Source organism: Pipistrellus hanaki, assembly GCF_964339955.1.
Source record: "Pipistrellus hanaki genome assembly, chromosome: 14".
NCBI lineage: Eukaryota > Metazoa > Chordata > Mammalia > Chiroptera > Vespertilionidae > Pipistrellus > Pipistrellus hanaki.
The window spans coordinates 10,012,104-10,032,917 of NC_140516.1; the positions used below are offsets into that span (position 1 = coordinate 10,012,104).

Below are 20,814 nucleotides of genomic sequence, written 5' to 3' on the forward strand. Positions count from 1 at the left end.
TCGTGGTCCGAGTGCTCCCTGCAGGCCTGGGGACACCCCCCCGAAGGCCTTCCTCCCCTGACCTCACTTGGAGCCCCAAGCGGGTCCCTGCTCAGACCTCTCTTTCCTGCCGAAGCCTCGGATCCCAGAGGCAGCAGGGTGGATCTGACCTTCCTGAGTCTTCACGCGCCGTGGCCCAGCTGGCTGGGCAGCCCGCAGAGCGGCTGGCTATGATGGAAACACGCGGCCTGCCTTCCGCCCTCCTCGCCGATGCGGCCAGGCTCTAACATTTCCCGGCCTCTGTCTCACCTCTCACTCTGGGAGGGCTGGGGAAGCCCTGTGCGGGCGGGAGGCTGTGGCCTATGGACGTGTAGATCCTTAACAAAGCGTCCCAGCTACTGTCCGCAGGAGACAAGCGTGAGCGATAACAGAGGCCCCGGCTTGTCAGGGCCCTCCCACGCCAGCCCAGGGCGAGGCTCCTCATGTCTCCTCACTCAAGCCCCACAAGCAGCCCTCGGAGGAGGCTGGAGCACCACCACCAGCGCGGAAATGGCAGAGCTGGGCTTAAACCCAGGAGGCCCTGACTCCTCTAGGCCAGCAGGGCTGCTGACACCCAGATTTTCCAAGGGGATCAATCCCTTTCCCAGGTACTTCCCACAACCCTGGGTCTTCAAGCCCCAGGATCCGCCCTCCGCCAGCCCTGCCACCCCCCTGCCTGTGGTCACACTCACCTCTCCTGGGTATGGCCTCTTTATGCTCTGAATGGGAAGGGACTGGGGCCGGGGGCCCGGGTAGGTCTGCTGGGGCATCCGCTGCCCATGTGTGCCAAAGGGGCTGATGCCGGGCGGCCGGGGCTGGTTCATGCCCATGGGAGGGCCGCTCATCCCGGAGGGTGTCATGCCAGCCGCCATGCTCGCAGGGTTCATGCTGCCCCCCATGGAGGCAGGCCCCCGTGGCCCGGGCTGGTTCATGAATTGGCTGTTATACGCCTGGGTGGGACCCATCTGGAAAGAGGAACAGACCTTCAACGGGAGAAGAAGAAAAAAAAAAAAGAATAAAATGCCACATGCATTGAAAGTGCAGGGAGGGAAGGGTGGGGAGGTGGAGGGCTCGGGGTGGGGGGCACTTTCCTGTGTGGTTGCTGCTGGTGACCAGGCCCCTAGAGGCAGCCAGCCTCCGGGGCTCTCTGCTGCCCTCTGCAGGCCGCACAGGAAAGATGCAACCCGAGGGGTTAGGGGTGGGGCACGGTCACTCCAATGCACAGGCAGCATGTCCAGGGAGAGGCAGGCAGGGAATGGTAAGAGGGTGCAGGGGCGGGCAGGATGTGGGAGGATGGAGGCGGATGAGGATGGAGGCAGGAGCCCCTTTCCTGGAAGCCCTGGCCCCACTCTTGGTCCTTGGCCAATGGAGGTACACCCTCCATCCGGATGTGGCCCAGTTCCTACCTCGGCCCACCAGCCCTGCTGTCCTCACCCCCATACCCGTCCTGCATTCCTGTGGGGGCTGCCCCCTCCTCAAACCCCACCCGGTCCTTCTGCAGGTCAGGAGGGCAGAGCTAGGACCTGGGCGGCGTTCACAGATGCTGACTAGGAGAGCAATGGCCCTCAGAGGCACCCAGGGGACAAGCTGGTGACGAGGCTGTGCTAGACACGGAGCCCCTCTTTGGGGAGTAGAGGCCCAGAGAGCAATAGGGAACCTCTGCCCACATGCACCCAACCAGACACATCCACACCCTAACACAATCTTCATGTGCTCCCACGAAAACCCAGTGTACCCCGCCACCAGCAGCTCCCTCAGCATACACAGCCCCATAGGCACCAACACCCCAACTCTGGTACCCGGGGGCTCTCTGCCGGGCTGGCTGGGCCAGACTGGACCAGGACGAGAGGGGCCCTTACCGGTCCATATTGGTTTATATCCTTATTCTGCGTCTCCTGCAAGGCTGCCACAGTGGCAGTGGCTGTGGCCGTGGCCGTGGCTGCTGCTGCCGCCACGGCAGCTGCGGCGGCAGCGGCGGCCGGCTGACTGAAGTCAGCGGGCGGCCTGGTGTGCGGAGGGATGCCCATGCTTGCGGGGGCGTTAGGACCCCCGGGGTAACTGCGAGGGAGAGAAGGGAAGAGTTAGACATGGCCAGGCCCTCCTGCCCTCTGCTCACAGCGGGGAGGTGTCTAGACTCAGAGCCCAGAGGGGACAGGGGCCTCTTGCAGGCCAGCAGCCATTCATGCTGCTTGGTGACCACTGAGCCGCTGTGTTCCTGGAGCCCGGGCTCAACGTGGCGGATGCTCACTGTCATGTGCATTAAAGCACTGCATCTTGTCCACCCTGCTCAGCCCTGGAGGCGGACGTGGACTTTCAGAGACCCCCGAGCAACACGCCCACAGCCATCCAGACATGGATGGGGTGGCGATGCAGCTTCCTGTGTGTATGGCACCTGTGTTTAACCACCTGCTGCGCTGGTACCCAGCAGGGCTGTGGCCAGCCCTGGGAGCTGGTCTAAAGAGGAGAAATGGGGCACCTCCACCCCACCCATGTCCCCGGAGCACCTTCTGGGGGGTTCCTTGCCCTTACTCCTTCCCCCGAACTTGGGACTCTCAGCCTCTGCACAGCTTGGCCTCTGTAAGCAGCAGGCAGAGCTGAGCTCCCAAGCCCCGTCTATAGCTGCCCTTGAACTCCCCTGATCCAGCTTTCAGTGTCTTCCCACTTACACAGGTGTGAGGAGGAGGCACATGTTGAGGAACGGGGTCCTTCTAGCCCCATGTGCCCGCGAGCTGTCACTATGCCACCCAGCTGCTGTGGGCCAGGGACCAGCGGCCTGAGAATGAGGGACAACTATGTCCCTTCATCTGATGGGATGGCTGGGGCAGAGGTGCCTGGGCTTGCCCGCCCTGCAGGCCAGGAAGCACGGCACTGGGACTTAAAACGGACTCTTGTGCCTGGGTGAGGGGCAGAGCAGGGTGCCCGGCGCTGAGGCTCACCTGGCCCCGAAGCCCCCGCTGCCAGGGTAGTTGGGCCGGCCGTACATGCCCTGCTGGAGGTAGGGCTGTGCGGGGCCCGCCTTGGCCGAGAACTGCTGCTGCTGCCCAGCGAACTGGGGGGAGTTGAGGCCGGGGTTGCTGGTGGTCATGCCCGACGCCATGGGGTTGCCGCCTGGATTCATGGGGTTGTTGGCATTGGCCATAGGGTTCCCGAGGACCTGTGGGCGGAGAGGGTGGCTGTCACTAAAGCGAGTCACCCCAGGGGACATGGAGAGAAAAAGAAGAAACGGGAGAGGGCGGTGGAGAAAATGAAGCAGAGGGAGGACAGGAGAGGAAGAGGAGAATAAAGAGGGCATCTATTGTGCCCAGAGGGAACGATGATCAGGAGTGACCCAGAGAAAACCTCAGCCAGTGGGGAAGCGAGGAGCTGGCTGGTGGCAGGCGGGGAAGCAAAGGGCCTGGATGCGCAGAGGTGGCCATGCAGAGGCCCTGGCAGCTGCCATGTGACGGCAAAGAGAAGCCCAACGTGGCCGCGATGGGGGGCAGCAGAATCCTGGCTGAGGGGCCCGTGTGGCCCAAGACCCAGATGATTCCCTCCGGGGCAGCACTAGCCCTGAGCCGGCCTCCGGGCCATGGTAGGGAGGACGGAGGCAGACGGGCAGAGAGGAAGGAGTGGAGAAAAGAGGAAGGCACCAGAGTGGAGGGCAGGGTTCACTGTTCACTAGGGATCTGTCAGAGTTTAGGCTTCACATTTTGCTGAAATCTAACCCAGGTCATCCAGGGTCAAAGACCCCAGACGCTGGAGTCCTGATGTCATTAACGTTCAGGAAGTCCTTCTGTTTATCCAACCGAGGCACCACGGGCTAGGGAAGCAGCCCTGCTGACTGTCTTTGAGATGAAAGCTGTTCCCCCAGAAAGGCCCTGGGATGAGGCAGTGCCCAGGGGCCGGCTGCTGCCCTCCAGAGGCAGATGTGAGCCCATCCTGGGTGGAGGTGTGCCCACGACTGGGTGTGCCCTGAACGCTGGTCTGCCAGCTGGGCAGAGCCCGGGATAGCAAGGAGGGCTGGTCCCACCGGAGGGGCTGTGGGTGGGGGCGGGACAGGCTCTTACCTGGCTCTGGGACGTGTTGGTTACGCCCCACACCGTGGTGACCACAGAGAGGGAGCCGGGAGGCTGGTTGGTGTTCTGCTGCCAGGGGACAGGGTCATAGGGGAACGACCCATCACTGCGAAGGGAGACAGAGGGGCTCTCAGGGGCTGCGGACACTGACCAGGCCAGGCCGTGCCTGCCACCCCACGGTGCTCTGCGGCTCCCAGCCAGGCCGAGGCAGTTCTGCATCCCCAAGGCCTGGCACGGAGGCCGGTGCAGGACACGTGTACCTCAGTGGTGGCAGCCTGCAAGGGTGACCACCTCTCCCGCCGCCCCCATCCCTGACGAGGGGCCACCCCCAGGCTGTCTGTGTCCCCGGAGCCTCAAGTCCACAGGCCACACGAGGAGGAGGAAGAGACAGACCGCAGGCTGACTCAGCGCCCCTGCAGCCACGCTCGGACTCTAAGTGGCTTCTAGGACGATCCCAGGCACCCCCGCACCCCTCGGAACTCCCCGGACCCTTCTCAGGAAAGGTCAGAAGGCCCCAGCCTGAGTGCTGGCTCTCCCCCTTCCTCCCCAGCCCTCCCACCCGGCCCGCATGGCCGTTGGAAGGAGCATCCTGTCACGTTCTTCCCACTCCAGACCTCAGCTCTGGGCCGCCTCTCCCGCCCGCCTCTGTGCTCACCTGACAGGCTAAGCGCTCCAGCCCCCAAGACTGGGCACAGTCAGAGGTTTCCACTGCCCCCATGTTACAAGGCAAAGCCCAAACAGACACTGGGAAATGACTTAGCCAGACCATACCCCGCACGCTTCCCGCCTTGGCCCTCCCCCCATCCCCCGAGTCCCGGAACACCCCCCGCCCCTGCTGTTCCCACATCTTCCCAGTCACCTCGCTGGGCCCAACAGGACCCACCTGTTTGGTGACATCTCTCTAGGAACCCCAAACACCAGAGGCCAGGCCCTCCCCTACACACAGCAAGTGCTCAATAGTGGCTTCCTATGATTAGCGGCCGTGGTGCGGGCGGAGAGTGAGGCCCAGCAGACCCAAGGGAGAGAGGATCTGGGCACAGCCCCAGAGAGGGCTGGCAGGGTCTCAGCCCCAGATGTATGGCCCCGGGAAGGACCTAAGGCAGAGCGCCCACAATCGGGGTCCCAGCTTGGCCCACGGCACTCCGGAGGGAATGAGACCTGCAAGGCAGCACTGCTGGTACGTGGGGGGAGCAGCTCTGGAGGAGGGTGGCATGGCAGAGGGCTTGTGCCTTCACTGCAGTTAGTCAGCAGAAGACAAAGACCTTCCCTCACACCCGAGGCCAGGACTTCCAGGAGGGCGTGGTCCTGTGCCACAGGCATAGGGGCTGCTGGGGGTCTTGCACCTGCTCCTGGCCAGGTGGAGCCCTTGGCAGTGTGGGTGGTCGGGTGGGCAGAGGTGTTCTGGCTGAAGGGCAGGGCTGTGTCACCATGTGCCCATGCTGGCTCTTCCCAGGCCTGGCCTGGGCTTCCCTCTGATCTCTGCTCACCAGGCATTCCCTGGCGGGCCTGTCCCGCCCTCCTGGTGTAAGGGCAACCCCACTCCATCCCCTCTCCCCTCGCCCTGCCTCCTTTGGTAGCCTGGGCACAAGTCCTGGTCCTGACCCTGCCTGGCTCAGGGACCTGGTGCCCGCTTCCGAGCCTGATGCACTCAGCATCCTCATCGGTAAACGTGGGCCTAAGAATGGCGCCTCCCCCACTCCCACCCACTCAGTGTTTTCCAGAGGCTGGCCACGGAACACGAGCGGGTCATGGCATCCAACGGGTGCCGGGGGGGAAAGAGGGACCGAAACAAAGCCATGGAGCGAGAGCCCTCGGTGAGGCTGGATGCTGTCCTTGACCTTCTGTCTGGATTCCATGGGCAGTACAGATGCGCCCTGGGTCACGGAGCGATGTGCGCATTCCCTGTGGGTCAGGGAGGCTCGAACAGCACGCCGAGCCTTGGCAGCGCCCGGAGGTGAGTCAGAGGAGAATGCAGACGGAGGCTTTCTGAGCTGCAAAGTGACCCAGACTCGGGCGCACTCAGGACTCCTGGGGAAAACAGTGGGCCGGGAATGGGATGAGAGGAGCTGCTCTCAGGGACCAGCCCTCCTGCCGGCTCCCTGCTGGCCAGACACCCACGGTGCAGGGTCTGTGGAGAGGGGCCTCGGCCCAGAGGCACAGGCCAAAGGGGACAGACAGCTCACAGGACACCTGGGGGTGCTGACTTGGGGACCTGGGCAGGAGGAGAAGCGCAGGGAAGTGAGCCGGCTCCGCAGTGCAGCCGGGCCGGAAGAACCTCTGCTCTCCAGGCCGAGGCCCCTGGCCTTTCCGGGAAGTACTGCCCTCCTCTGTCCATATCTGGCTGCCATTCAGAGGGAGGCCAGAGCGCCTGGGATCTGAGAACCCAACTCTTAGTAATCCTGCCCAACAACAAAGAGGAAACACTGGACCCCCTCTCTCATGCGGAGGGGCCCCTGTCCTAGGTGTGGTTGGATGGAACTCAGGACCCCCAGCCACTGCCCAGAGCACAAGCGGGGTCTGTCCTCTCTCCCCAGATCTCCTGCCCCACAACTCCACCCGCCACAGGCTGAGGCCCGCTGTGGCACCTGGCAGGCTGAGGAAGTGAAGCCCCTGCGAGCCCCAGAGGCCAGCAGCGGCTGCCTCACAGCTCACCAGGATCCTTCTCAGGCCCACAAGCAGCTCCGGCTGCCTGCCTGCCTGCCGCTCCGTGGGTGGGCCTTGTGGGCGGAAACCGGCTCCTTCCTGTTTCGCCCCCTCAACCAAAATTCTGTGAGAAGCAAACTTAGCCAATGTTCCCAAACTGGGCATTCTGCCGACTGGCTGGTAGGCTGGCCCAGGGGCCAGGCGCACACTAGTGGGCAAGCCTGTGTATGAGGGACACGTATGTGTGCACACGCACGAGCCCCGCGGGCAGGCCGCTGTGCACACCCGGGGGAGGAGCCGGGCACACACAGGGGTGGTCTCGGGGACTTGCTCCCCTCCACTCGCACCTGCTGCCGAAGCAGAAGTGGCAGCCGCACCAACATGGCTGTGACTCATCTCCTGGGGAGACAGCTCCTGCTGTCACAGTGAAGACTCTCGCCCCCACAGGCGCGGCACTCAGCCTGGCCGATGCCATTGCCCACACCCAGACATCACCACTAGGGCTTTCCTGGCCCAGTGCCCAAGGATCAAGGACAAGCCAGGCTCCTGGGCCCTACAGGATGAGAGAGGGCCCAGGGTGACAAAGAAAAGTGTGTGTGTGTGTGTGTGTGTGTAGGGGTGTTCCGAGACTCTTTCCCCCCCCTGGCCAAGTCCTATTTCACCAGCAGATATGCTCAGCCCAGGCCAGAGTCCCCAGGATCCGAGAACCCCATGCTTAGCACAATCCTGCCCAGCTCTGCACATCCTGGATCCAGCATGACCCGGCCTCAGGCCTGAGCTGCCCCAGCCACCATCCAGCAGCCAGAATGGCCTCAAACCCTGTTCCTCCTGCAGAGGTGCCTGTGCCAGGAGCCTCGTGCAATCTCAGCGGTATTCCCTGCCGAGCGCCTTGTAACACACGGGGCAGCTCGCTGCTTGCTTCGTCCCCACCCTGAAAAATGCCACTCATCCTGTCGAGGCTCCTCCTCCAAAGGCCACTTTCTTCAGGAAGCCCTGGCCATGTCCACTCACTCCTCCTGCTTTTGGGGTCTGCATGAGCCCCCCTGCCTAGGATCCCAGAGTTCTCGGGCTCCCTGTTCTTGGCAAGATGCCTTCCCACCCGCACAGGATTGAGGAGCCCTTGCTAATCGAAGTGCCAGGGAGAAACAGCACCAACTGTGTTCATCCTCCGCGGGTGGCCGGGAATGAACGAAAGCATCCGTGCATTAAGTCTGATTGCCGACCACCTACACGTGCTTGCGGCTAGAGGCCCCTGCACCCAGGAAATGGGCGGTCCTGCCCTCCAGAAAGAGGGACAGAGGCAGGTGAACAAAGCCACCCCTCTCTCTGTGCCTCAGTGTGCCCTGTAGAAGGGGGATGGTCACTGCCCCTCCCTCCTGAGGCTGCCATGGGGATTAAGCGGGCCCACATGTGTTAGGCAAGATGACTGAGTCCAGCACCTCTCGGCACCCTAAAACGGTTGGCTGTGGTTATTGCTGCTCTGGTTATGATGCGTTTAGTGGTCTGCTCACAGAGACAAGGTGAGCGACTTTCACTTAGAACTTGTTTAATTCCTCTGAGTGAGCTTGTAACAAGGAAGCGTCTCTTAGGAGCTTGAGGGTCACTGGGTCCCAGAGCTCAAGGGCCAGGGCGCAGTGGGCCGCCCGTCACTCCCTCTAAGGGAGCTTAGGATCCAGGAGGCAGGGCTGCCCCTACAGAGCTGGCTATACTGCAAGGAGGCACGCTGTGAGGATGACCAAGGAAGGGACAGCTTCGGGGCTTCCCGGGACGTTATCTTTGGGAAGCCACCGGCGGGAGGGGACAGAGAATATGTACAGTTTGGCCTCAAAGACAGGCTGCAGAGAAAACCCAACTAGTGTCCCAGGAAAACAACACCTTCTACATCAAATCGCTAGCTTTGGCCTGACCTCAGTATACTGGCAAATACCCAAGGACTCTGACTTAACATTTTTGAAGTTAACATTCAAATGGCACAGGGAGGCCTCTCAGGACAGTGCTTACCTGTCTGGCCTCTGAACTTAACTCTTTGGGGAGTCCTGGCTTTGGTATAGGTGATTTCTGTGGCCTGGGACATGTTACCTGGGACAAGTCAGTCTCAACTTTCCCATCTGTGAAGTGGGACTAACACTCTGCTAGGATGAAACATACAAAGACGGGTAACGTTTAGCACAGTGCCTGGCAGACAGCCCCTGTCCAACTGTACTTCCATTTCTCTCTCCCATTCTCCAGCCTGATTGCCCTGTAAGTACCCATCTTCACTTAAAGATGATCCAACGAAGGCGCTATCCATGGGAGGAGGTGTCATCATTCCTGACTGCTGGACGGAGCTTCCAAACCTCTTAGTGTTCCTCCGTCTCCCGTTTCCTATCTAGCGAACGCCTACCTATACTTCAAAGCCCAGCCTGGATGCTTCCTTTTGTGACTCTCCTAAACAGAACCCAGGGAATTTTCCTCGGTTCCCGCGGCACATTTTTCACAGATGTTATATACAGCTCTTCACACCGCAGTGAGAGTAGATGGCTCATAGGTGTGTTTGCCAGCTCCATGGGCAGTGAGTGACTGGTGTCTGCTAAATGCGGGAAATGAGTCAAGCCCAGGAAGAGGGAGGGATGATTCCTGGTTCCCGGGCACCTCCCGTGGCAGTGTCAGCAGGCCGTCAAGGAGGGAGGAGGAGGAGGGCTGAGTTATTTCTCCCCCTGCACTTCTAACAGCCACTTTATTTGGGAGAAATAACGAATTCCGATTAAGGGCATTGTCAGAGCCTAATGAATTTCCGCGATCCAGCTCCACTGTCTCTGTGCAAGGCTGGGTGTTATCACTTAAGAAACACGAGGCAGCGAGGAGCCACCGCTCCCGCCGCTTTAATTTAGGGGAGCCATTAGCGGCGCTCTCCATCATCACAGCGACTGGCGCTTCTTTCCCCCCACAGCGGAGCGGAGAGGAACCGGTGCAGCTAACTGCATACTGGAGGGTCTTACATTTTTTTCAATAGGAAGGAGGAGAGGAAAAGATCCGTGCATTTTGGCAACCTGAAACTGAAGGAGCAGGATTTATGCGTCCTTCAATCTCCCTTTCACTTGCTGTTTCTTAAAAAAAAAAAAAAAAAAAAAAAAAAAAAAAAAAAAATTTCTGGGGGCAAGAAAAAGGGTCAATTACAAACTGAGCTTTTAGGTAGGTGTGCAAACAGTTACAAATGAAAGTGGTGAAGGTGGAGTGCTATGACCAAGGGAGTGAGGCCAAGTCTTTGTTAGCTGACCAGGAATGGCCACCTTAAGTCAGATGTCACCAGGCTGGGGTTGGGAGAATAACACCTCGTCCAAGGGGCTTCCGGGGTGCAGGCCTGGTGACGAGCATGTAGGTTTTGTGCTGCTGCTTTCCCACTTCTACAGATGAGGAAACTGAGGCACAGAGAGGTTATGGAACTGCTCCAAAGTCACCCACCTAGAAGACGGCAGAGCTGAAAGTCAACGCCCAGCAGCCTGGCTCCTGGGCCTATGCCCCAACCTGCTGCAGAGGGGAGCACCAGCACACTGCCCAGGTCCAGGGGAGCACCAGCACACTGCCCAGGTCCAGGGGAGCACCAGTATCCTGCCCAGGTCCAGGGGAGCACCAGCACACTGCCCAGGTCCAGGGGAGCACCAGTATCCTGCCCAGGTTCAAGAGGAGCACCAGCACACTGCCCAGGTTTAGGGGAGCACCAGCACACTGCCCAGGTTTAGGGGAGCACCGGCTCCCTGCCCAGGTCCAGGGGAGCACCAGTGTCCTGCCCAGGTCCAGGGGAGCACCAGCGTCCTGCCCAGGAGCCTCTCTTCTGGGGGTTGCACACCCCTTACCCGGAAGAGGTGGCACCCTTCAGCCTCAGAGTCTTTCTTAGCAACTTTGTGCTTTGATCGTAATCAAATTAAGAGTGTAAACGAGATTTATTAGGCTTTTAATTACCTTTGCAGCACTGATTTGCATACGGACAATGTGTTAATCACAATTGGCTTTTTTAACCACTCATTAAAAACCTGGGAGCAAAAGACAGAAACGCTTGCTGGCGTCAAGTCCAGGTCACCCTGCAGGGGCTGGGCGGGCCCTGCTGCCTGGTCGCAGGCCGGAGCCCCTTCCTGCCCTGGGCTGGCCTCGCCAGGCTCCCCTCCTCCTGGGCGGGGCTCTGCACCTCCCACAGCTCCGTGGTCAGACCAACACGCTGCTGCCCAAACCCTAAAGCTCCAGCAAGCCCGTGGGCACTCAGGGTTCTTTCTGGCTGCCTCACCTCAGGGACGCCTCGGGGCTGCCGTGACCTGACCTTTCCTGACCCCTCCTCAGGGCGCTGGCAGCACTACGGGCCTCGCCTGGAGGCACTGGCCCCAACCACAGCCTGGCACGGTGGCACCCCCTCTGCCCTCTGTGGCCTGAAAGGGGCGTGACTGCATTAAACCCAAGTCACAGAGCCCCCCAAACAGCCTGGGGAGTCTAGCTTCCTGGATTCCTCAGCCTCTCCGGTCTGCTTGTCCTTAGAGCCCTCAAACAGGACCCGAATCTCCAAACAGCCAGGCACCACCAGCACCAAATCCCGAACATCCCGGGCCCCACGCACACCCGGTCCACCGCTCCTTATGGAAAGGGGAAGGAGCTTGCTCCCTCCGCGTCACTTGGTACAGGTGTGGAGGAGGAGGGTCAGAACCGCGAGGACCTTCTCTGTGAAAGTCCAGTTCACCCAGGATGGCGAGGGTTTGGACCGCGCAGGTTCACTGACGGGTTTTCCCACCGACCCGTGGCGCCCCAACCCCCCCCCCAGCCCCCGGGGACGCCACCCGCTCACCTGTGCGACAGGGTGGGTTTCATGGAGCTCATGGAGTTGAGGGGGGGCTGCATGGGGAGTTTCCCGGGGGGGTCGCTCTGGCGGCTCTTCTGGTGTCGCAGCAGCAGCAGGCGGCCGAGCTCCTCGCACCAGGAGGACAGCAGGGCTGCAGGGACAGAGAGGACCGTTAGTGTCACCTCGGCCACCACCCTGACGTGCCCGCCCCACCTCCCTCTCCCCGTGTGAGCGACGCTCCCCGCTTCTGTGTGACGCCAGGCGAGTCCCCAGGCCTGCTCAGGAGGCCTCAGTGCTCCCACCTGTGAAGTGGGACTAACACCCCCCTGAACAGCTTCTGTGGCTGGAGGAGCAGCTCAGAGGGCCGATTCCAATGGCAAAGGACGGTGGAGGGGACGGCAGGGACGATGCCAAGGGGAGACCAGGGGGAGCCAAATAGCACCCCCAGTGCCCCCAGACGTCTCAGCGAAGCCCAGCCCCAGACTCTGGAAAATCAGCTCGACGTGGCTCCTCCCCACGGGCGGAGCCCAAACCAGAGCCCAGAGCCTTCCTGGAGCCCGTGGACAAGCCCAGGAGTGCCTGCACCGTCTCCCGGGAGCCCCTCTGACCGTGGGCTCTCCTGAGCGGTGTGCCCACAGCTTCGGTCACACCCGAGACCGGCCCTGCGCTACTGGCACCGGCTGGAGGAGACAGGGGATCCCCAGGCCAGAGGGCTGCCCAGGGGTGGGGTCGGGGGGGAGGGGGGGACTAAGCCAGGGCCTCCCAAGGGCACCGAAGGCAGGAACACATGGGAACCCTCCACAAGCAGGCTTCGAGAGGCCCTGAGAACAAGAGGGAAGCAGCTCGAGTTAACAGGTAGGAAAGTGCCCGTTTTCCTTCCTCCTTCACTGCCCAGTGTGGCCGCCAGGGGCCAGAAGCACCCTCAGGGTCAGCACGACTGGTCAGTCTTTCCAAAGTGCAAGAGGGAGCCAAGGTCTGGGGAGGGAGGGAGGAGTCAGGAGGGCTCTGCTGCCACCAGCTTGCTGTGTGACCTTAGGGAGCTCGCCGACCCTCTCTGGGCCTCAGCTTGCTTGCAGGGGAAAGAAGTGAGGACTCTTGCCCTGATTTCCTCCCAGGGGTGTGGTGAGGAGTGACAGAGGAACTGCTGAGACTGTGCAGAAGCCAATGGGGGGGGGGGGGGAGAGGGAGAGGGGGGACACACCACCCCAGCCATGCCCCACTCCTGCCATGAGCAGTTCCCCAGAGTGATCTGCGAGCTCTGGAAATAGTCAACCAGGCCAGGGGGCCAGGGGCCTTTGAACCCAGGACTGCTTCAGCCACTTGGCTGGACACAGAGTCCACTCCCTCATTTCCAGGGTCTCCCACCGAACGCTGTGCAACATGCTTTTGAGGCCTTTCCTTGAATCCGCCCCGCATGATCCTGTCGGCTATTGTCCCCATTCTACAGATGAGACGACTGAGGCTCAGGCAGGCGAAGTCACTCGCTCACAGTAACCAGCAAGGGCCAGACACACCACTGGTGCCCCTGCCCCAGTGATAGAGTCTAACATGGGACCGGCATGTGGGGAGGAGCTGAAGCCCTTCAGAAGGCAAACCCCGAGCAGCATGGCCTCCAGCCCCTGGGACGGAATCGCAGGCCTCGGCTGAGTCCGCCCTTCCCCATGTTCGGCCGGCACTGGGCAGCTGCCGCTTTGAACCGCTCAGAACCTGAGCAGGGTCCCCCATCAGCAGGGCTGGGAACCATCTGAGACTCTGCCAGGCCCTGGCCCTGCCTGTGGCCCAGGCAAGCCCTATTAGGAATGGGGAGCAAACAGGCCCCAGCATTTAGGGAGCAGTGGGTTCCTTCCTGGCGGTGTTAGCACCAGCAGAAGTACCCCGCCCATCCAGGCCGGCTGTGAGCTGCCAGAGTGAGAGGTGCCCACGCTCCCATGGGCGGGCTGGGACCCAAGGTCAAGGGAAGGACAGTGGTTCTTACAGGGAATGGGGCAGGAAGGTGAGGGGTCCCCCCAGGGCCGCTGGACATATCTTCCCAGCTGTGTGACGCACACGGATGCCCGAGGGGGGGCCACAGCCCAGTGCCCGGCCCCTCCCGGTAGAGTGCCTGAGTCCCTCCCCAGGCCAGGTGCCAATGGGCTAGCTGTGTCTTAAAAGAGCTGTCCTGCCCCTTCCTGGGGGCTCATCTTGCCACCACTACTGCTCAGGGAGGAGCGAAGCCCCCACCCTGGCCTGCGTCTGCTCAGAAACCGAGGCAAACGCCTCTGGAGTGGGCGCCCGCACAGGTCTGCCGCAGCCGGGGGAGAGCGGGGAGCAGCCAGCTATTCACAAACAGAAATGAATTTCGAGATTGCTCCATTCTTCTCCCAGGACCCTCGTTACTGCTTCTTTGTGTGGGGGGCACTGGGCATCTGGAAACTCATTTGCACGCCAAGCACGAGGCGCTGGATCGCAGCGGTGCAGGGACTGCTCAGCTGCCAGCACAAAGGACGGCACAGATGGCGCGCCGCTGCCTGCCGGCCCTCCCGCCCTCCGGCCCCCGCTCCTCTGGGGGCCACCGAGCCACGCAGGAAGCATTGGGAGCTTCCCTCGGGCCACACGGGCCACCCTCCTGCGTGGTCCAGGACGCCCTCATCTTCCCGTGGCTAACGGAGTGTTTTCCGCGGAGGGGATGCGGCAGAGGGAGGCTGGTGGTGCGGCGGGGCTCGGGATGCTGTGACAGATGGGATGTGCGCTGAGGCAGCCAGTGCACGGCACAAATGCCAGGGCAGCCACGTTCCTACAACCGAGAGGGACAGGATGGGGAGCGAGGAGGCACCACCCTCGCTCCTCGGCCTGAGCACAGAGCCCCCCCTCTCCTCCTCCCCTCCCCCCGGCAGACACGCAGCGGGGAGGGAGACGCACCGGGCCGGGAGATGCGCGGCAGACGGACCCAGCGCATGCTGTCATCACGGCTTAAGCCAACACAGGCTGTTCTGAGGCAAACGCTGGTGAATGACAACGTGTGGGGATCTGCAGCCAGACAGGGAGTCTGGGCGCTGTCAGACCAGCAGGACCGGCAGACAGAGGCAGGGAGAGATCACACACACACACACACACACACACACACACACACACACGGCCCGGTGTGCGTGTGTGGGGGGAGTCCAGGGCTCCCGGAGGGCGTCTGCATGTGCCCCGGATCTGGCTGTTCTGTGTCTCTGCTCTGGGCACTCACTGGACCGGGGAGGAGTGCCGGGCATGAGGAGTCCGGGGACGGGGAGGGAGGTGGGAAGGCCTGGTGTGGTGCGCAGAGCACATCAGTCGTAAGAATTATTTCAGAGAGACACTAGCCATGCAGGCAGGGCGAGGAGTGTCCCTCCTTCTGCCGGGCAGCCACCCCTCCCTCTGCTGTGAGCTCCACCACGGAGAACTACGTGCCCTCGGGCAACTCACAGAAGCTCCCCGGGCTTCAGTTTTTTTTATCTGTTCAATGGGCACCACACGAATGCACACTCCGTAGGATCATCCTGATGTCTGAGCGGCACTGACACGCACCAGGTGGCTAAAGCAGTGTCCGTGCGTGGGGAAGCACACAGTCCTCGGAAACGCTGCGTGCGCTCTCCGGAGAGCAGAGGGCACCGGTGTGTGCGCGCTGCTCTCTGCAGGCAGTGAGGTGCCTTGTGAACGCGAGGACGCCATCCCAGGCCCCCCCCCCCCCCCCCCCCAGAAGGTGTCAGAGAAGCCCTGAGGGACACCAGTGCGGAGAGGGGCGGGAGGGGACGGGAGGGGAGCACAGAGGGCAGGCCGCGGGGAGCAGGGCTGAGAGCCCAGGCTCTGGAGTCGCAGACGGGACTTAGAAGTTGTGCCCCGCTACTCAAGCTGCGTCACCACGTGGAGCTCCGATTTCCCCATCTGTGAAATGGGCCTCACAGAAGCTGCCCACCTCAGCGCGTGGACCTGAGCCGGAATGCCTGTTGTCAACCAACCGCAGGGGTACCCGAGAAAGGGAGGGGGGATGGGCAGAGACCACAGCAGCCCCAGAAGACAGCCCCTCAATCCAGCAGCCACCGCCACACCACGTAACACCAGGAGAGCTGGGAGGCACCTGCAAGACCTGATCCCAGCTCTGTCTCTGCCACCCAGGTGGCACCTTTAGCAACTCATCTAACCGTCCTCTGCCCGGTTTCTCCGTCTCTAAAACGGGGTGGTGGTAACGCCACACCCACCATAGTTGTAAGGAGGAGCGTCGGCAAGCAACAAAGTCAGTGCTACTCGCGGGCTGGTGACAACGGCCATTCGTGTTCTGACCGTGGCTGGCAGATGAGTGACCACCAGGACAGGCGCCGGGGCCTTGGCATCTCTGTGCACTGACCACATGGCAGAGCACAGAGACACGCGAACTGGGTAGGCGGAGCTCTACAAGTCACAGGTGGCGGGGGCCTCCGTGTGTGCGAGGCCCGGGGCAGGGGACTAGAACCCCCCACAGCACTGCGAATGGGGTGGGCAGGGGCAGGCTCCTCAGGGTCCAGCACAGCCACCACCTAGGCACCATCTTGAGCCCTGGCCTTTAGCAGCCAAATGCCCGAAGGCCATGTCCATTGGGGGAGCAGGAGTCCCGAGGGGTCAGGGGAAGGGAGAGGGGACTCTAGGGAGGGAGAAGACACGACGGTTGTCCTGGGATGCTCCCACTGCCAGCACATCTCTCCAGCCTGCCAAGGAAACCCCAAGGGTCACCGGCGTCCACTCCAGGCCTGCCACGGACGTAGACAGCAACGGGCACTGCCAGCAGCACGTGCCTCACAGCAGATGCTGTGCCATGGGTGGTAGGCACCAGAGGGACAGGAATCGGGGGTGTATGAGAGCCCCAAGATCTTCCCGGCCACCCCCCTAGCAGCCCGCAGCCACTGCAGTGTCCTTTAAGGACAAGAAACAACAAAGAGATGGAAGAGTGAGGGCAGGTCTGCAGTGGAGCCCAGGGAAGTCTTAGCCCTGGCCGGTCCCCAGTGGGGGACAGTGACCAGCCTTGCATTTGCCTCTGTGTTTGCAGCTTCCAGAAGAGCAGCCACCCAGGCGGGGCTGACCAGATGGACCAGGGCCAGCGCAACGTTCCTCGGAGAGGCCGTGGACGGAGGAGCCTGGGTGGAGGCGCCTGCGTTCCCGATGTGGGAATTGCCAGGGCTCCGGGGAGAGAAGGGGAGCAGCTCTTAGCCAGCGGACAGCAGTGGGTGGGGTGGAGGGGCGACAGAGGCTGGGGTCTGAAAGCCAGAGCATCGCCGGGCAGACAAGCTCGCTGGGTGCGTGCGGGAGGCTGTCCCTCCCAGGCTGCACTCAGGCTTGGAAAGGGGCCAGGAACCAGAGGCAGCCATTGTGGCTGCAGGAAAAAACGGCAGCTCTTCCGTGAGGCGAGCAGGGCGAGGTGAGCTGGCCTGGGATGCTCTTTCCCAGCCAGGCCTGGTCATCAGGAAGGGGTGGAGTGGCAGTGGGCCATCCAGGAGGAGGGAAGAGACCTGGACTGGACGTGGGGGCCAAACAGGAGGCTTATCAAAGGAGCTGCCGCCTGGGGACACCGCGGGCAAATGAAACAAAAGCGTGTCGTATCAAAGAGCGTCCCAGCTGCTCACGGGCTGCTGCAGGACAGGGGAGCAGTGAGTGTGAGCGAGAGAGCGAGGGATGTCCAAGACCCTGGGTGGACAGGACTTGGGTGCCCAGGAGGTGACTTGCCAGGCGTGGCCCCTTCCAGCCGTGCCCTGGTGGAGCGGGGAGGAGAGTGGGGCAGAGAGAGGCGGAAAGAGGTCCCGGGAGCATGAGGAGAGGTGAGGCCATGAGGGAGGATATGGGGTTGGAGATGACAAAGGCCTGGGAGAGTCTGTCTCAGTTGTGAAATGAGGAGGCGACAGGAGGACCCTCTGCTCTCAGGCCTGGAGCGAGGAGCCCCCAAATGAAGAAGGGAAGGCCGAGCTTTAAAACCACGTGAGAAGTGGCTAGTTTCGTGCCCAAGAGCCTCAGCTGGAAACCTGGGAGCTACAAACTGCTGACTATCTGCTGCCTCCCCTCCGGAAGGCAGGGCGGCCAAGCCCTGTGCACGCTGTGCCCGAGACCCGACTCTCAGGGCCCTTTGAACCCAGGCGGCTCAAACCCCCGCTCAGCCACTTCACCGCTGTGTGACCCTGGGTGAATTACTCAACCTTCCCGCACTCTGGCTTTCCCTTCTGTAAAATGGGGGTAATAAACGTTACCAGCTCCTAAACTGTCATGAGGATTAAACAAGCTGATACACGTAAGATGCTAGTATGACCGACGCTGGGCACAGAGGAAGGAGTATGTAAGGATACGCTGTTCTTTTGGTGTTGATATTGGGCACACGCCCCTTTTAGGATCAAGATGCTTCTGTCTCCCATCGACTGTGCTGCTGCCCCAATAAAACTCGACCCCCTGCAGCCAACCCCAGGAGGATCGCAGTGCCCACGTGCCTCGGGCCCAGCCTGCACCGGCTCCTGGGCGGGCAGTGCTGCTGCCAGCACCCACTGTGTCCAGGGTCCTCCCCGCCGGACAATCTGAACCGAGTGGAGCCGGGCCTGGGAGCTGGGCTCTGGGAGCAGTGCAGGCGGCCAGTCCGGGCCAGTCCTTCTGGGAGCCCTGGGCATGGCGCTGGGCTGGACCTTGCAGCAGTCCTTCTCATACTGGGCCAACAGAGGGGCACCCACAGGGGCAGGTCACTGGGTCCCGGAGCGGGGACTATCTTCTGAGGCCAGACGGCTGGTGTGTGCAGGACCCAAGGGTGACGGGAGCTGGGAGGGGAGGGCGCTGAGGGAGGGGGATTCCCCTGGTTAGAGGAGATGTCTTTTCTGGAGGACCCGGAGGGCTGACCCTTAAAACATAAAATCAGAGAGGGTTTTCCTTGGGGAAATCCGGCTCTCCTGCAAAATGGCTGCATCACAGCACCCAGCAGCATGCTGTCCTGAGTTTCAGCTACTTCTGGTTTTTCTAGATCATTCCCACACTCTGCTCCCTGCTCTGCCATCTCCCATCGCTGTGTGGGCAAGAAGGTCAAAACAACTCTGCCCCTCTCCTGCCTGGCCGCCTGGCTGCCCTGCACGCGGGGAGACCGACCAGGTGATGGATGGCGTGGCTGGCCCAGGATGCATCTGGAGGCTCATGCGCTCCCCCTCTCCCCCGCCCACCCCGCTGGGCCCTACCTGCTTCTCAGTGGTTGGCAGGCCCTGCCATCTCAGGTCCTGAGGTCCAGTCCCCCCCCCCCCCCCCCCCCCCCCCCGAGGGACTCGGCCCTTCCCTCCCTCCAGGAACACTCATCCGCTCCCACCCCCTCTCCCCAAGGGATGCCCGGGTTGGCAGGAGCTGGGAGTCTCAAGGCGTGTGAACTCACCCTGGGAACTGAACTCTGGGGACCTCAGAGCTGGCAGGGCCGATTCCCAAACCGGTTTGGCTGTCCATCCATCACCCGGGGGAGGCTGGGCCTGCTGAGCAGGCGACTCCGACTTGGAGAAGTCAGCCAGGCTGGGCCTGTCCGGGCTGAGGCTTTAGGAAAATCCCAGCCTGGAAAACTCCCTGCCTACCTCCCACCACCGTCTGCACCTTCCTGTGCAACGCAGGTCCAACGACAAAACACCCCCAAGAAGCTCAAGGTGAGCAGTTTCGTCAGGAAGAGAATGCTACTCACTCCTGTAGGTGCGCCTCCGACCCCCAGCCTGAGGGAGGGGCTCGGGCGGGGGCATCGGTCAGCGTTGCTGTCCGGGGAGACCAGCTGGCAGGAAGCTGCCACTGGGCACCGTGTCCCCTCGAGGGGGCTGGGTCACACACCCATGGGCCCTGGAAATCTCATAAGCCACCATGGGGTGGGGGGATGACAGGCCCCATTTTAGACACGAGGGGTGACACAGAGAAGAGGGTAAGCAGGCCAGGACCCAGGCAGGTTTGCCTCCTCTTAGGCCTGAGACATTTGCAGGCCCAGGGCAAGGTGGGATCTAGACCACCTCGCTGAGAACTATACAGTATTAATAGCAAAGCAAGAGACTGAGGCCAGGAGACCTCTGTCTGCCTACCCCCATATTCTGAGAGGACATGGGTTCCAACAGGACAAGTCCCTTTGGCCACCCCAGGACTGACCAGACTACCCCTAGGGGGCAGCGGTGGCGGTGCTGAGAGTCCCCCGTCTCCCCACTTCCAACTCTTTCCGCGGCAGCACCTGAGCGGAATGGAGGAGGCCAGAGGCCAGCGCAGCCAGGATGCTCTCCCTTTACCAAGACACACTCCCAGTGTGTCTGCAAGACGAGACCCGAGCTGCACCTGCCCGGCCTCTGCAGCCTGGAGCCAGGCCCCTCACCCCAGCAGGCGCCGCCTGAAGGACCCACTTCCTAGTCTGTGTGCATAGATTCTCCCGGGGGCTAACCACCACTGCCCATCCTGCTCCCAGGGAGCCAGGGGCTAAGGAGGGGTTGCGGGAATCCGCTCTTTCCCGGGTAATTGACTCTTCCACAGCTTCCCAGCGGGGGCCTGCAGTCTGGTGGTGTCCGCCTGCTCCCAGCATACGGAGCGATGGGAGGGAGGCCAGCTCCTTCCCAAGGTCACCGAGACCCAGAGTCTAAACGCCACGGCCTTCCTGTGTGCTGGGAGGCCTTGCTGTGCACTCCCTCCATCCTCTCTGGCCCCGTGTCCAACCCCACGACTGTCAAATGGCAGCACCCTGCCTCCCTCCGCCACTCGAGTGAAGCAGCACAGAGGCCATCCTGGGTCCCGGACCCGAGACGACCCAGGCATCTTTGTTTCTGTGGAGGAGCTGCCTGAAAAAGCTCTCCGCCCTGAACCTGATGAGGGTGTGTGCTGCAGGGGCAGGGCGGGTCAGCGGGTGGGGCGGGCATCACGCTGCCGGGTGACCCTCGCCTACCGAGAGGTGGGTTCAGGTCACTGCTCTCTGAGAAAGCTGACTCAGGAAAACCTGCAGCCGGGGCCCCTAGCTCTCCTGCCTCCCAGCGTTTGCACCTACACTCCTCCTCCTTCCCCTGGCCGGGCGGCCTGGTTATCTCAGGAGTCTCAGGTTCCTGGTGCGAGAGACTCTGAGTGCTCCTCCTCCCTACTGCAGGCCCGAGAGCTGAGGCCTCCAGCTGCCGTCACTCTGCACACAGGCAGGGGTGTCAGCTCAGGGACACGTGACCCAGCCCCACGGGCGTTCAGTGGCAGATTCAGATGCTCCTTCTGGACCCTGCACTGTGGGTTCTCTACCCAAAACTATGCGGCAGGGTTTCCCCTCTCGTCCAGCAAGAGCAGTGGAGGGCCTGCTTGCACATTTCACGTTTCCAAGTACTG

At 62.0% G+C, this 20,814-nt stretch overlaps 1 protein-coding gene across 5 annotated transcripts in view; it reads right to left on the reverse strand.

The window, feature by feature from the left end:
• Positions 1-20,814, reverse strand: part of ZMIZ1 (zinc finger MIZ-type containing 1) — a 212,546-nt gene that overhangs the window by 20,329 nt on the left and 171,403 nt on the right. For 4 of the 5 annotated variants that reach the window (XM_084904660.1, XM_084904658.1, XM_084904657.1 and 1 more), the window contains 5 exons: positions 11,524-11,668; positions 4,065-4,179; positions 2,955-3,172; positions 1,878-2,076; positions 711-1,001 (listed from right to left, as the gene is read on the reverse strand). In XM_084904660.1, coding sequence (XP_084760786.1) covers positions 711-1,001; positions 1,878-2,076; positions 2,955-3,172; positions 4,065-4,179; positions 11,524-11,668 — 968 coding nt within the window. The remainder of the gene's footprint in view (positions 1-710; positions 1,002-1,877; positions 2,077-2,954; positions 3,173-4,064; positions 4,180-11,523; positions 11,669-20,814) is intronic. The other variant, XM_084904659.1, reaches the window with a different exon arrangement.